General features: G+C 45.8%; 1 protein-coding gene across 3 annotated transcripts in view; it reads right to left on the bottom strand.

Moving 5' to 3' along the window:
• The window catches only part of Prune (prune exopolyphosphatase), a 28,649-nt gene that overhangs the window by 11,318 nt on the left and 2,488 nt on the right, over nucleotides 1–14,843 (bottom strand). Inside the window, exons 1-3 of one of the 3 annotated variants that reach the window (XM_005414471.2) lie at nucleotides 14,661–14,824; nucleotides 5,841–5,933; nucleotides 3,966–4,168 (exon numbers count right to left, since the gene is read on the bottom strand). In XM_005414471.2, the coding sequence (XP_005414528.1) occupies nucleotides 3,966–4,168; nucleotides 5,841–5,933; nucleotides 14,661–14,699 (335 nt within the window). In that variant the 5' untranslated portion in view covers nucleotides 14,700–14,824. Of the gene's footprint in view, nucleotides 1–3,965; nucleotides 4,169–5,840; nucleotides 5,934–14,660; nucleotides 14,825–14,843 lie in introns of those variants that run through there. The other 2 variants (XM_013509914.1, XM_013509915.1) reach the window with 2 other exon arrangements.

The following is a 14,843-nucleotide window of genomic DNA, read 5'->3' as shown; positions in this document are numbered from 1 at the left end:
CCAGCCTGGGCTACAAAGTGAGCTCAAGGCCAGCCTGAACTGCATAGTGAGACCCTGTCTCAAAAAGACAAAAAATAAAATAAAATAAAATAAAATTGCTCTTATAGCCAGGCATGATGGCGCACATCTGTAATTACAGCATCCTGGCAGTTTGAGGCAGGAGGATGGCAAGTTCAAACCCAGCCCAGGCAACTTAGCGACTTAGTGAGACCTTGTCTCTAAATAAAAAAGCAAAAGAGCTTGATTGCAGGTTCTAGCAAAGCAGTATCACTACTTGTACATCCTCAACCAAGGCAGTGATTCTCCCAGATCAGTGGTGGGCATCCTCTTCTACTGAGCACACTGCTTCGGGAGGGACAGAGCTGAGAGGAAGGGGACACCTGTCTAGCCAGCCTATCAGCCAAGTCAACTGGTGATTAGTGGGGTGATAGATATCCACCGAGATTGCCCTAACATCCAAAAGAAGAAGAGGCTGGAGATGTAGCTTACTGCAAAGATCCAGGATTCATCTAGTACCACAAAAACAATGACAGATCCCACTCAATACTCAAACTCCATACAGCTCCCAGGTCCTAGGGCTTCTACTTTGCATCTTTCTTTTCCGGCTCTGCATGACTGCCTTGCTCTAGGCCCTCAAAATTTCTCAACTAGACTGGACTCTCAACAAATCTTTACATCTTTCAACAGTCTCTCAACCAATCGCCTCTTCTAACCAGGGCCCTCCTAAACCATTCCTCACAGATAGCTGCCTGAGGACCTGGAATAGAAATGATGCTGCTGGAGATATAAGCTCAGTGGGATGGGGATATAGCTCAGTGGCATAAGCGCCTGCCTGGCAAGCATAAGGTCATGAGTTTGAACCCCGGTACCAAAAAAAAAAAAAGATTTAGAAATGATGCCAAGCTCCCCACTGCCTCCACTGAAGTCTAAATTCCTTAGAAGAGCCCACAAAGACTCCATGATCTAGGCCTCCCTACCACTCTAGTCTCACCTTTTCTTTGTGGGGGTTGAAACCAGGCCCTTTACTCTGAACTAGAGACTCGAAGCTAGGCCTTCGAGAAAAAAATTTAGAGCCAGGCATGGCGGTACATGCCTATAATCCCAGCACTCAGGAGGCTGAGGCAGGAGGATTGTTGGGAATTTGAGAACAGCCTGGGCTACAAAGTGAGCTTAAGGCCAGCCTGAACTGCATAACAAGACCCTGTCTCAAAGACAAATTAAAAAAAAAATGTTTTTTAAAAATCTGAGACAGAGTCTAAGTAAGTGGGGTACAACCTGAAATGTTTCTGCCTATCTACTACAGAGATGTACTACCATACCTAGCTTCTTCTGAGATACTATGCAATCCAGGTTTTTGTTGTGTTTTGTTGACAGGGTCTCACTATGTAGGGCAGGTTGGCCTTGAACTTGCTTATGGCCCAGGCTGGCCTCAAGCTCACAGTGATCCTCCTATCTCAGTCTGCTGAGTGCTGGGATTACAGGAGGCTGTTCTTGAACTCACTATGTAGCTCAGGCTGGACTCAAACTCATGATCCTCCTGTCCCAGCTGCCCAAATGCTGGGATTACTGGTGTGTGCTACCATGCCCATCTTTCACGTCCTACTTTCCCACATACTTTATGCTCCAGCTGTGCAAAACAAATTCCAGTTCCCCTACCTCACCAGGCTGTGTCATGCCTGTGTGGCTTTGCTTGTACTAATTAATTATTCCCTCTGCCTGGAATGCCTTTCTTAATCACCTTCCCTCCCCACTCAGGGAGCAAACACAGTCCTCTGTTGAGGCTGAGATCAAGGGTCAAGTGCTATAAAATGTTTCCAGGTGCTGTAAAATCTCCATCGGTGGGATGAACCATTGCACCCTCTGTCCCTGCTATCCCCACAGTGACAGCACTTGCCACCAACACCCATTACCACAACAGTTTGCCTCATCCCTTCTTCCTGACAGAAAGCTTCATGAAACCAGGGACCGTCTCATTTTTATCCTTCAAATAAAAGTTCATTCACAAGTAAATCAATATGCATTAATGCGCTTAGGCTTCCTTATGCCATTTCCTGTATAACTGCCGTGTGCTCCAGGAAAAAAAATATACATTTTAAGATTAGAAGCAGAGGGCTGGGGATTTAGCTCAGCGGCACAGCGCCTGCCTGGCAAGCACAAGGTCGTGAGTTCGATTTCCGGTACCGGAAAAAAACAAAACAAAACAAAAGATTAGAAGCAGAACTGGGCATGGGCATGATGTCACAGGCAATAACCCCAGCTGCTTGGTAGGTGAGGACAAGAGAATTACAAATTTGAGGCCACCCCAGGCATGGTGGCACACGCCTGTGACCCCAGCACTGGACAAGCTGAGATAAGAGGATCACGGCAAATTCAAGGCCAGCCTGGGTTACACAGTGAATTCGAGGTCAGCCTGAACTACATAGTGAGACCCTTTCTAAAAAAACCCAAAAAGCAAACAACACAAAAGTTTGAGGCCAGCTTGGGCAATTCAATTTGATAAGCCCCTTTCTTAAAATAAAAATTTTTAAAAATAGCTGGGGATAGAGCTGTAGCTGGGTATTGTACCTGCCTGGCATCTGAAGCCTGGGTTTCATCTCTAGTACCAAAAAACAAAAGATTAGCAGGAGCCAGACGGTCTCAATCAAGTCTCATCCTCATGTTGCTTTTTTGGCAGGTTTTTTTCCAATTCTAAATTAGGGGTGGAATTATTATAGTTATGCACATTTGTTAAACAGGCATGAAGGAGCCAGGCATGGTGGCACATTCCCTAGACATGAATAAGGTATTTATAGACCCCACGTGTTATAGATAACATGTTCTAAAATTACTAAGAGTCTCTGTAGGAAATACCTTTGCTATCTTTAAAAAAAATAGCCAGGTATGGGCCAGGTGTGGTGGTGCACACCTGTAACCCCAGCACTCAGGAGGCTAAAGCAGGAGGCTCACTGCAAGTTTGAGGCCAGCCTGAGCTATATAGTGAGTTCAAGGGCAGCCCAAACTACATACATAGTGAGAACCTATCTCAATTTAAAAAAAAATTAAAATAAGAGTTGCAAGCATTTTAAGTTTCTATTATAGTAAATCCACCACAAAAATCTTTTTGTTATGGTTTTTTGAGACACGGCTTTGAAATATAGCCCCGGTTGACCTTGAATTCTTGAGCCTTCTGCCTGAGTCTCCCACTGGAATTACAGGCATGTTCTACCAGGCCTAGCCACAAATGCTAAATGATATTGAAGGCAGATTTAAATGATTTTTTTTGTCGGTTTTTTTTTTTTGTTTTTTGACACAAGCTTTTACTATGTAGGCTGGCCTTGAATTCACTGTGATCCTACTGTCTCAGCCTTTTGGGTACTGGGATTACAGGTATACACCACCACGCCTAGTCTATTTTTGAATTATTCTTTTTCAGTTTGAACTAACCATATTTCTATTTCTTTTTATGGCAGTACATATCCTCATGACATGAACACAGTAATAAAACTGGAGAGATGACAGTAGTTGGGCTTTTTTTTTTTTTTTCTGGTACTGGGAATCAAACTCATGACCTTGTGCTTGCCAGGCAGGTGCTGTGCTGCTGGGTTAAATCCCCAGCCCCAAAATCTAGCATTTTTTTTTTTTTTTTTTTTTTTGTACTGGGAATTGAACTCATGACCTCAGGCTTGCTAGGCAAGTGCTTATGCCGCTGAGCTACCTACCCAGCCCGAGATGACAATAGTTGGGCATGATTTTCTTTCTCTTTTTCATCTTTTTTTGAGACAGGGTCTTGCTGTATAGTTTAGGATGCCCCTGAACTCACTATGTAGTTTAGACTGGCCTAGAACTCACAGCGATCCTCCTGTCTCTGCCTCCTGAGCGTTGGGATTACAGGTGTGCACCACCCTACCCAGCTCTTTCCTCCTTTGTTTATATTTCAGTAACTCTTATCTGGTACATGCCTATCAATTTAAATCCTCTCTACTTACTTGGGTAAGACATGATGGTCGACCAGAATGAGGGTGAGTAGGCCAGCCTGGTGCAATGCATAGAGGTCAATCTCATCCCGGAAAATCAACAGGGTCTCTGGAATATGAACCTTCTGAAGGAAGAAGACGTTGTCACCTCGCAGAGGTAGCTCAGAACGTTTTATATTTAAAACTGGTATAAAGACTTCCTCAGCTTCAGTTGTCTGCAAGGAGAGTGAAAAGAGGGTATCTCAAAGTTTTGGAAGACAGGCTGGGCTGGGGGTGTAGCTCAGTGGTGGTGGAGCACACACTCAGAATCCACTAGGCCCATGGTTCTTCGCCCACTCCCAAAAATAAAAGTAACAAGAGTACTGGGAACAAAGGAGAAATGTTTGAGGTAAGTTACCACCTTCCTCAAAGCCACAACTATCTAGTCTAAAAATAAATGGGTTGGGGCTGGGGATATAGCTCAGCAGCATAGCGCCTGCCTGGAAAGAGCAAGGTCGTGAGTTCGATTCCCAGTACCAAAAACAAAAAAATAAAAATAAACGGGTGATGATCCTTCAGTTCTTGAAGGACTTTGGCATGCTATCTGACATGAGGAGCTGGGGAGAGAAGGAAATAAATGGAGGCTCTTTTCTGGAGGGAGGGTTCTGGGCTTTGAACTCAAGAACCTACACATGTTCTACCACTGAGCTGCATCCCATGCTCAAAAGGATGACTCTTGCCCTCCCCTCCTTCGGAGTAACACGAAGATCAATAAGACAATGAATGGCAAAGTCCTGGTTTTAGATACAAGGCTGCAGAAATGAGTTAACCTGGTGCTGGGTGTGGTGGTACAGGCCTGTAATCCCAGCACTCAGGAGGCTGAGGCAGGAGGATTGTTGTGAGTTCGAGACCAGCTTGGGCTATAAAGTGAGCTCCAGGCCAGCCTGAACTGCACAGGGAGACCCTGTCTCAAAAAGACAAAAAAAAAAAAAAAAAAAAAAAAAGAAAGAGTTAACCTGGACAAATAGCCAGGCATGGTGGTGCAGACCTGTAATCCCAGCACTCAGGAGGCTGAGGCAGGAGGACTGCCAGAAGTTTGAGGCCAGCCTAGGCTACACAGTGAGTTCAAGGGCAGCCTGAACTACAAAGCAAGACCCTGTCTCAAAAAAAAAAAAAAGAAAAGAAACAAAAAAGGAGTTAATCTGGATGAGATGACTAACACTCAGAAGGAACTCACTAATACACTGTTTGTAAGTTGCTTTACAGTTTACAAGTCCGTTGGAACAGATTTTCTCATTTGTTCCTCACAGTGACACTGTGAAATATTATTTTGGATGTGACACAAGACTTAGGAAGGGCCGGGGATATAGCTCAGCAGCACAAGTGCCTGCCGGGCAAGCACAAGGTCCCGAGTTCAATTCCTGATACCAAAAACTAAAAAATAAAAAATATAATAAAAATTAAATTATAAGCTTGGTGTGGTGGTGCACGCCTGTAATCCCAGCATTCGGGAGGCTGAGGCAGGAGGATTGTTGCGAGTTTGAGACCAGTTTGGGCTACAAAGTGAGCTCACCACTGGCCTGAACTGCACAGCGAGACCCTGCCTCAAAAAGACAAAAAAAAAAACAGAAGCCAAAAGACTTAGGAAAAGCAGGGTGTGGTGGTGCATACCTGTAATTCTAGCACTCAGGAAGCTGAGGCAGGAGAATCACTGTGTGTTTGGGGCCAGCCTGAGCTACATAGTGAGCCCCTGTCACAAAAAAAAAACCCGAAAAAAGAAAAAAAGAAAAAAGAATTAGCAAAAGCACGGGATTTAAGTGACCCTAGCCTAAATGCTGCTGCGTGGCAGAGCAGGATGTAGAATCCAAATCTTTCACTCTGAGAGTCTGCCCCTAGGTACTCACTCACTTGTGTCAGATAAAAAGCCAAGGCCAGGGCAGATACCATGGAGTCCAAGTCACAGGTTTCATTTCCTAGTACCACGTGCACAGGCCGGGACTCCTAGAGCGGAAGAAAAGGAAGGTTTTATATTTAAAACTGGTATAAAGACTTCCCCAGCCTCTGTCCACTTGCACTTATCTTCCGCTCTTGCGGGGCTTCATGCATGGCCTGAGTGAGCCTCTCCGAGTTGCTGCGCAGATGCGTTCCGGGCCTCACTGCGCAGATGAGGTTTCTTACCAAAAGGGCCCCTGGATGCTAGCTAAGCTTTAAGCATGCCACACACACCCAGGTGGTGGGAAAGTGTTTTCTTGCTACTCAACTGTCTCCTCAAATGTTACCTTGCAGAAGAACAGGAGTAAAGAATTATCTGATTTCTTATGCTTCTTAGGCACTCAAGGTCGTCAAAAATGGGACATTTCAGTAGCTGATATACCCAAGCCTCCGCCTGCCCCCATTTTCAAAACAGGGAAAGTAATTCTTATACTTCGAAATCATGAGAACAGGTGAGGAGGTTTTGGAAATAAAGATAAAAGTAAGATTCAGTCCCTTACTCCAGTTGTCCGAGGAAAACCTGCCTTCGCTAAGAAGCCTCACTGCTAACTATACACATAACTGACCTCTCCCACAATGCAAGAGGCAGACTCGGATTAAACAACAGTTACTGCCACTGGAGATTTTATTTTTTAAGCTTTGAAAAGTCCAGCTGCTGATAAGCACTCTGAGGAGGGAGACACAGATGCTATTATTAACCCTGCTCTCCTGCATTGCCCTAGCTGTCAGAGTTTTATTTTTATTATTATTTTTTTTTTTGGTTTTTCTCCGGTACCGGGAACCGAACTCACGACCTTGCGCTTGCCAGGCAGGCGCTTTTGCCGCTGAGCTAAATCCCCAGCCCCCTGTCAGAGTTTTAAATAAAACACATTTAGACTATAGTGCCCACAATGGCACAGACAGGGTTTCGGTCTTGTTTTCAAACCTGTATTAAGTGTGTCAGCCATTATTCTAATTTTTTTTATCCTAATACTTTTGTCTGCATTCATGATCATTCGCCAGGCATGATGGTGCACGCCTGTGGGAGGATCACCACAAGTTTGAGACCAGCCCGGATTACACAGCAAGACCCTGTCTCAAAAAAAAGAAAATACTTAAATAACTAATCATTGAATGCGCAAAACAGCCCAATGAGGTTGGTACTTTAAAAATTATTCTTAGGGCCCGGGATATAGCTCGGTGGCAGAGCACCTGCCTGGCAAGTGCAAGGTTCTGAGTTTGATTCCCAGAAAACAAAAGAACGAAAAAGAATTATTCTTTTATTCCAGGAATGAGCATGCTGCCAGGTGGAATGAGCCAGGCAGCAGCACATGCCTACAATCTCTGAGAGGCTGTGCCAGGAGGCAGAGTAGGAGTTCAGCCAGAACAATTTAGCAAGACCCTATTTCAAAAAAGAAAAAAGCTCAGTGCAAAGGTCCTGGGTTCAATCTTCAGTAGCACTAAAAAACAAACAAAAAAACAAAGCAAAAAAAAAAACCAAAAAACAGAAGAAAGAAGAGAAAGGAAGGGAGGGAAGAAGGAAAGGAAAATGAAAGAAGGGAGGCAGGCAGGCAGGGAAGAGGGAGACCTGCGGCTTAGTTTAGAGCATAATAATTCTCTTTCCACTTTACTTCTGAACTTCTATCTTAGCCTGCTTCTCAAAGAGGACAGGATGAAAAAGACAAAGAGACACATTAGTGACAGCACGATTCCTCAAGCTCAGCCTTGCTATTGGGACTGGGTAACTCCTGGTCGTGGGGCCATCCTGTGCGTGTTGTAGGGTACTGGGTAGCTCCTGAGACTCTACTCACCAGATGGTGGGAACACCCCAGTCCTCAGTGAGAGGCTCTCAGGGCTCGCTAAATTTGGGAGGGGCAAAATCACCCCCGCTGAGAACAACTGGGTTACAGGAAAATTCATAAACTCTGGCTTCTTCCATCAAGGAAGATTTGGTAGGTTCGAGAGTTTAGCAAAGTAGGAAGGCAGTTGAAAGGGAGGAAAACACAGCAAGAAGCAGCAAGAAATTCACTTTACTGTGAAACAGGAGAAAAATGTCCAAATTGGGAGAACAAGGGAGAGGGGAGAAGGAAAAGGAAAAAAGGGAAAAGTGGAAAAAAACGAGAAAAGAAAACATGGAAACAAAGCTTTGTGAATGGGGAGGGGAGGAAGGGTTGAAGGGAGGTTAGGGGAATGGGACAAAAGTTATATCATGTACAGGTAACAAATTCTCTGTGATGACTGTGATCGTTATATATATAAAAATGTACCAATAAAATCTAATTTAAAAAAAGAAGTTAGCCAGGCATGGTAGTGCATGCCTGCAATCCCAGCACTCGGAAGGCTGAGGCAGGAGGATCTTTGCGAGTTCTGAGACCAGCCTGGGCTACAAAGTGAGTTCAAGGCCAGCCTGAACTGCACAGCAAGATCCTGCCTCACAAAGATAAATAAATAAATAAACAAACAAACAAACAAACAAACAAACAAACTTTAATGCAAAGACTCTGGGTTCAATCTCCAGTACTTGAAAGAAATGTAAATTTAGCCTTTAGCTGGGCATCTGTGACCCCAGCACTCAGGAGGTTGAGGCAGGAGGATCACAAGTTTGAGGCAAACCTGGGCCACACAGCAAGAATCCGCCTTAAGAAACCAAAAACAAACAAACAAGTAGCTTTAAAGCAGGGAGTGGAGGCACATCCCTATAACCCCAGCACTTTGGAAGGCTGAGACAGGAGGATTGAAAGTTTGAGCATGGCCTGGGCAATTTGGCAATTTAGCAATTTAGAACCATCTTCTTATAAAAGTAAAAAATAAACTGCTGGCTGTGGAGGCACATGCCACCACAGGAGGGGTGAGACAAGAGGAGGCTTGATGCAAGTTGGAGGCCTGCTGCAACTTTAAGGCCAGCCTAGGCTACATAGTGAATTCAAGGCCAGCCTGAACTATAAAGACCATCTCAAAAAACCAAAAAATAAAAAAGTAAAAAGGGCTGAAATGTAGATCAGTGTAAAGGCCATGGGTTTAGTTCCCAGTACCACCACCACCAAAGAAAAAGGAACAGATGTGTCTCTTGTGCTGGGCAAAGAGGCACATGCCTGTAATCCCAGTGCTCAGGAGGCTGAGGCAGAAGGATCACCATGAGTTTGAGGTCAGAGTGCTACATAGTAAGTTCAAAGGCCAGCCCAAACACACAGCCAGACCCTATCTCAAAAAAAGAAAAAAGTATCACCTGTAGCAATATGAGAAGGGTATTGTTATATGAAATAAATCCAGAACAGAAAGCCAAATACCACGTGTTCTCATATACGGAAGCTAAAAACTCGACCTAAAAAAGTAGAGAACAGAAGAGTGGTTACCAGATCCTAGGCAGAGTGTTGGGGAGAAAACAAAGCAAGGGGTGAGTGAACAGGCGCTGGGGTGCAGCTGCACAGGAGGAACAACATAACCACTGCTGACAAAAATTAAGTGAAATATTTCAAAATAGCCTGTAGAGAGGATTCTGAATGTTTCCAACCCAAAACGTGACAGGCTGGGAGCCCGGGCCAGCTGTAGAGTGTGTACTTTTATAGCACACACACCAAAAAAGACAATAAATGCCTGAGTGACAGATACACCAATTATCAATGCAATCATTATGCACTATGTATCTACATGTACTGGAATGGTCACTGTACCCCATAAGGATGTGTAATTTTTTTGTCTTGATTAAAAAAAAATTATATATATATATATATATGCAAAGAGAGGGAACAAGTCTTTTGACAGAGTCTCACTGTATAGTTCAGGCTAGCCTCAAACTTGTATCAGTTCCGTCTCAGCCACCTGAGTGATGGGATTACAGGCGTGTGCCACCATGCCTGATCAGCAAATCTCTCTCCACATTAAACTCTTTTCTAAAGCAAAGAGAATTCTGTGGCCCAAACCCTAGTCCTATGGCAAGGCCTTTGACTTGCAACTCCTATCCCTGCTATCGAGGAGGCCTCTCTGTTTCCTGGAGACCAAGGGCTGCCTGGATGACTGTGGCGCAAAGTGACATCCAAACACTTGAGCTAAGTGGCTCCAGCAAGTACTTGTCACTGAAGCACTGAGGGGCCTGTGTGCTCTGGAAAAGGAACTACACAAACAGGACAGGCCACAGGGCCCCGACTCTGGAGGAAAAAGAGGTGAACGCAGCGGAGAGCAAGGGGGACAGGGAAGAGCAAGGGGGACAGGGAAGCCTGGGAAGAACTTTCCCCCAAACTCCTTTACAATGGCGCTGCTTCACTGCAAGAGGCAGCTGGATCAACTGGTCAGGCCCCGGCAGGGAAAGAAGGCAAAGCAAAGCAAAAGAAGGCACCAAATAAAAGCTCATCGCTGAGGTGAGGAGGAGTTCCAGAGCACGGGGAAATAATCAACCTCTTGTGCTCTGGCAGAAACCACAGGAATGAACAGAAGAGCAAGACTCTGAACTCCAGCACATCTTGGGCGGGGGCACAAAGGGAGAGGCAGCATATCCGGCCCCTCCCACCATCAGCGCTGACCGTTACCCTGTCTGGGGTGTTTGCTGCCCTGTAACCATGGTGTGCACATTCCCAGTTCTGCCTACCGCCTGCACTATTTGTTGTTGTGTTTGAAAGCAGAACTGCCACTTGAAAAGATCACAGACTGGGACCGAGTCCCAGCTCTGCCTCTTTATTTGCTGCGGGACCTTGGCTATCTTTCATCTCCTTCTCTTCCCCACCCAGTCCTTTTCTCTGTGATGCCTCCCTCACCACCCGGGCCAAAGCAATCTTCCTCTACAACCAGCCCCATTCCAGCACCTGTGGTTCTTGGATGGAACTGAACTTCTATCCTAAAGGGCGTCACTATCTGTGTATCCTAAATCCTTCACGTAGCCTGAATCTGGTGGCTACATACTTTGTTGTTCAACCAGAGCACTTTTAGGAAAGGAAAGGTGTACCCTTACTGATCACACTCTGATAACTGGCTCCTGGGCAAACTGGGTGTACAGGTGCCCAACGTACAAGGCATTATTCTCCTGTTCATTTAGGAAAAACGTGTAACTCTTAAGCTCTAGTCCATCCTGTCAGCTGAAGACACAAGCCAAACAGCCTTGATTTTCTACCATCAGAGGAAGGCGGGCGGGGCAGGGCAGGGCAGGGGGGGCGGGCGGATAGATACAGCTATACTTAGCAGGGTGGAAACCTGAGGGAAACCTGAGCAGCCAATGGAAGAAACACAATCTGAGAGCCACAAGTAAATACAAGCTTTTTTTTTTTTTTTCCCTAAAAAAGACCCATGAGTTGAAAGGGCTCTTATCCTGATGTTTTCTTTGTGGCCTTGATGTACAGCAGGAAGGGAATTTAGGGTTGGCAAAGTAAACCACTTCCCTTCTGAAGTTGAATATGGCCTGATAACTACCCAACAAAATACTTAAAGAGGGGGCGGGCACGACGACAAAGAGCCAAAGACAAACTCCTCCGCCGTGCTGTGCTTTTTTTTAAGGTACTGGAGATTGAATGAATGTTTACTAGGAAAGCACTCTACCACTGAGCTACATCCCTTTTTTATGCATCACAGGCATGTGTCACCGCACCCAGTTAGGACTACTTTTTTTTTTTTTGAGACAGGGTCTAGCTGTGTAGCTTAGGCTAGCCTTGAACTATACCTGGTGCAGGACAAATTTTTTTTTTGGTACCAGGAATTGAGCTCAGGGCCTTGTGCTTGACAGACAGGTGCTGCGCCACTGAGCTACATTCCCAGCCTGACAAATTTCTAAGGACAGCCAGCCACTCAGGATTTCTGTCTCCTGCCTGAGAAGTGTATATAATTCAGTATCCAAAGATCCCTGGGGACTTTATCCTTGGCTGAATATCTGAACTTGAATGCAGCCCCACTATGAAGACTTTACCCTCCTAGAAGTAAAAGATGAGTCACCGAGAACAGGATATTTACTTAGACAGGGTTGCTTTTATTTTATTTATTTATTTATTTTTTTGTCTTTTGTCTTTTTCCGGTACCGGGAACCGAACTCACGACCTTGCGCTTGCCAGGCAGGCGCTTTGCCGTTGAGCTAAATCCCCAGCCCCCCAGGGTTGCTTTTAAATGGAACATCTTATTGTCACTGTGGCAGAGGCTACAGAAAGTTTCTCTGAAAGCACATGCTAAAAGGTTGGTATCAGCCGGGCTGGTGGCGCATGCCTGTAATCCCAGCACTCAGGAGGCTGAGGTAGGAGGATCGTTGTGAGTTCGAGACCAGCCTGGGCTACAAAGTGAGCTCAAGGCAAGTCTGAACTGCATAGCAAGATGAAGTGAGGTGAGGAGAAAAGAGTTCTAGAGCACGGGGAAATAAACAATCTCTTGTGCTTGTCTCAAAAAGACAAAAAAAATGTGGTATCAACAGGAGACTTGGCTGAATTATTAGCTGTCCCTATCCTATACAAAAACCAAGCATTCACAATTCCCTAATAAATATGTTGATAAACTATCATTTAACAGAAACATTCAAATTTAATGGTGTCTGTTTGAAGCCTGTCTCTCTTTACATTAGAAACATGGGGTAGCCTCTGGGGAACTGGATGGATGGAGAAGAAAAAGGTTCTTTTAATCTTTTTTACTTAGTATCTTTTTAAACTTTTTTTGGGGGGCGTATACGGGGGATTGAATTCAGAGTTTCTGTAGTGAGCTGTATCATCAGCCTTTTTTTATTTTTTGAGAAAGGGTCTCAATAAATTCCCCTGGTTATGCTCAAATTTGCAATCTTCCTGCCTCTCTCTCCCAGACTGCTGAGACAAGAAGTGCATGCCACCATGCCTGGTGTATTCTGTTCTGTAATTAAAACCAATCTAAATCACTGGCCTCCATCCACCAATATGTCCTCATACCTGTTTGCTGATATACTTAGAGTCTAATCTACTCCTTTCACCAAATCCTGATGAGACTGTGTGATGAGCGTTTCAGGGCACAATGTCACTTTTACAAGTTTGCAGGTTTGGAAGGAAGATCTAGATCTTGCTCTTTGGGGGATGAATGCAAAGAAAAAGGTCACGATATCAGCAAAATACCAAAAATCAAGTCTTTTTCCAGCTTCATACCGCTGCAGAGATGATATACTGTTCCAAAGTAGGTGAGGCGCCATGGAGAGCAGCCACTGGAGTAGATCAGCCATAGAAACGGTTTTTGGTGAGACTTCTGACCACTCTTCACCGAATGGTGGAAAAGAGTGCTCATTTGGACGGCCTGGCTGGGGGTGAAAAATCCACCTCTTTGGTGCTGAGAATGGTATCACAGAAATTCTACATTAGACCTCCAGTGAGCTCCCTATGATGGAATCAGAGGTAACCAAGAATTGGTTCCAAGTCGTCTTATGCATTAAAGCAACTTTTGGCCGGACGTAGTGGTGCACGCCTGTAATCCTAGCACTCTGGAGGCAAGTCTAGAGAATCCTGGAGAGTTCAAGGCCAGCCTGCGCTACACAGTGAGTCCAAGCCCAACCTGAACTACACAGCAAGACCCTGCCTCAAAAAAAGAAAGCAGCTTTCCCAAAATTTGTTTTTTACAAGGAAACATTTCATGTAATTGATGTTAAAACTGAACTTCACCCAGACTCAGTATAAGAACACTCATTTATCCCAGCAGCTGAGTACGCTGCAGAAATGAGATGGGTGTTGGAATTTGTCAAAAATCGGAATTTACTGTGTAGTATAAATTGTAAGCACTTAAAATACTTTATGTATTTATTTATTTGTAGTACTGGAGATTGAGCCCACAGCCTTTACACTGCGCTACACCCCTAGTCCTTTTATTATTATCATTATTGTTTTATTTGGGAACGGAGTCTCATTAACTAAGTTGCCCAGGCTGGATTTGAACTTACAATCCTCCTGCCTCAGCCTCCCAGAGTGCTGGGATTACAGTCACATTTAAAATATTTTAAAAGGAAAACACAGTCTAGGTTTCTGAAGGGACAGTGTTACAGCCGGGGGACAGGCGGCCTCCTGGAGCCTCTCTGGCTCGCTTGCCACTGCTAACTGGAGGTAACAGCCTACTGGTGCATGACCAGTCAGCATGGGGCGAGGCCAGCTGCCTCAGAAAGTACCCAAAATAAGCTCCGAAGTATTCAGTCATGCTTCTGGTTTTGATTCCAAACATACTTTGCGCTTATCCTTTCCAAGAGGGGTGGGGTGGGGTGTTTTCCGTAATGTGGGAGGGAACCCGGGGGCAAAGGAATGCAGGTTGTGGGACAACAGACACGGCTGACGTGTTCTGCATGTTTGGTTTAGACACAGATTTAAAGTAAAACACCGTGATCACCCCTTCTGAGTTCGGTCCACCAGGGACAAACTGCCATTCAGAGGAAGAAAGGCGCGCGCCTGGCCACCTCCACGCCGCCTAGGGCCTCGGCGGCAGGGGCTCAGGTCGGCCACGGGGGCCGGGAACTCAGAGGCGGAGAGCCAGGAGCGAGTGTACTCGGGGGCACGGTTGGCACAGGCGACAGCGGGCAAAGACTCAAATCACTCAGGACCCAGACCCAGGACTCCTCCCCGCAGCTCCTGGGCGGATCTCGAAGGCGGCGAACCTAACGCGGGGAGAATGAGCAGCATTCTCTGGCTCGTAAGCTAGTACTCGCTCCTCACACCCCAAACCTGATCAGACTCCACGTCCCCTCCCCAACCCTCGGTGATCCCTTCTACACGGTCCGTCCGAGTTCCCCAGATCCCACATCTTCGCCCTTCCCGGACCCCATCCATGCTCCATTCCTTACAGTCAGAGATCCGTTACCTGCAGAGCAGCTCCACAACCCTGCAGGTAGTCCTCCATGGTGAAGCCCAAGGGTTGCCGTCGCCCCTGGTCGAGGAGAGACTCTCGAGCGAATGCACCCCGCCCAGAACTCGGGGGTCTAGAAGCCAGAGTCAGGAGGCAGGACTCGAACCCGCCACAAGGCGATTCAGCCGCCAGCCGTGG

This window comes from Chinchilla lanigera, unplaced genomic scaffold (genome assembly GCF_000276665.1).
Source record: "Chinchilla lanigera isolate Chin_1 unplaced genomic scaffold, ChiLan1.0 scaffold00187, whole genome shotgun sequence".
Classification (NCBI taxonomy): domain Eukaryota; kingdom Metazoa; phylum Chordata; class Mammalia; order Rodentia; family Chinchillidae; genus Chinchilla; species Chinchilla lanigera.
The sequence above is the reverse complement of the archived record's forward strand: the minus strand, read 5'-3'. Positions and strand labels throughout refer to the sequence as shown.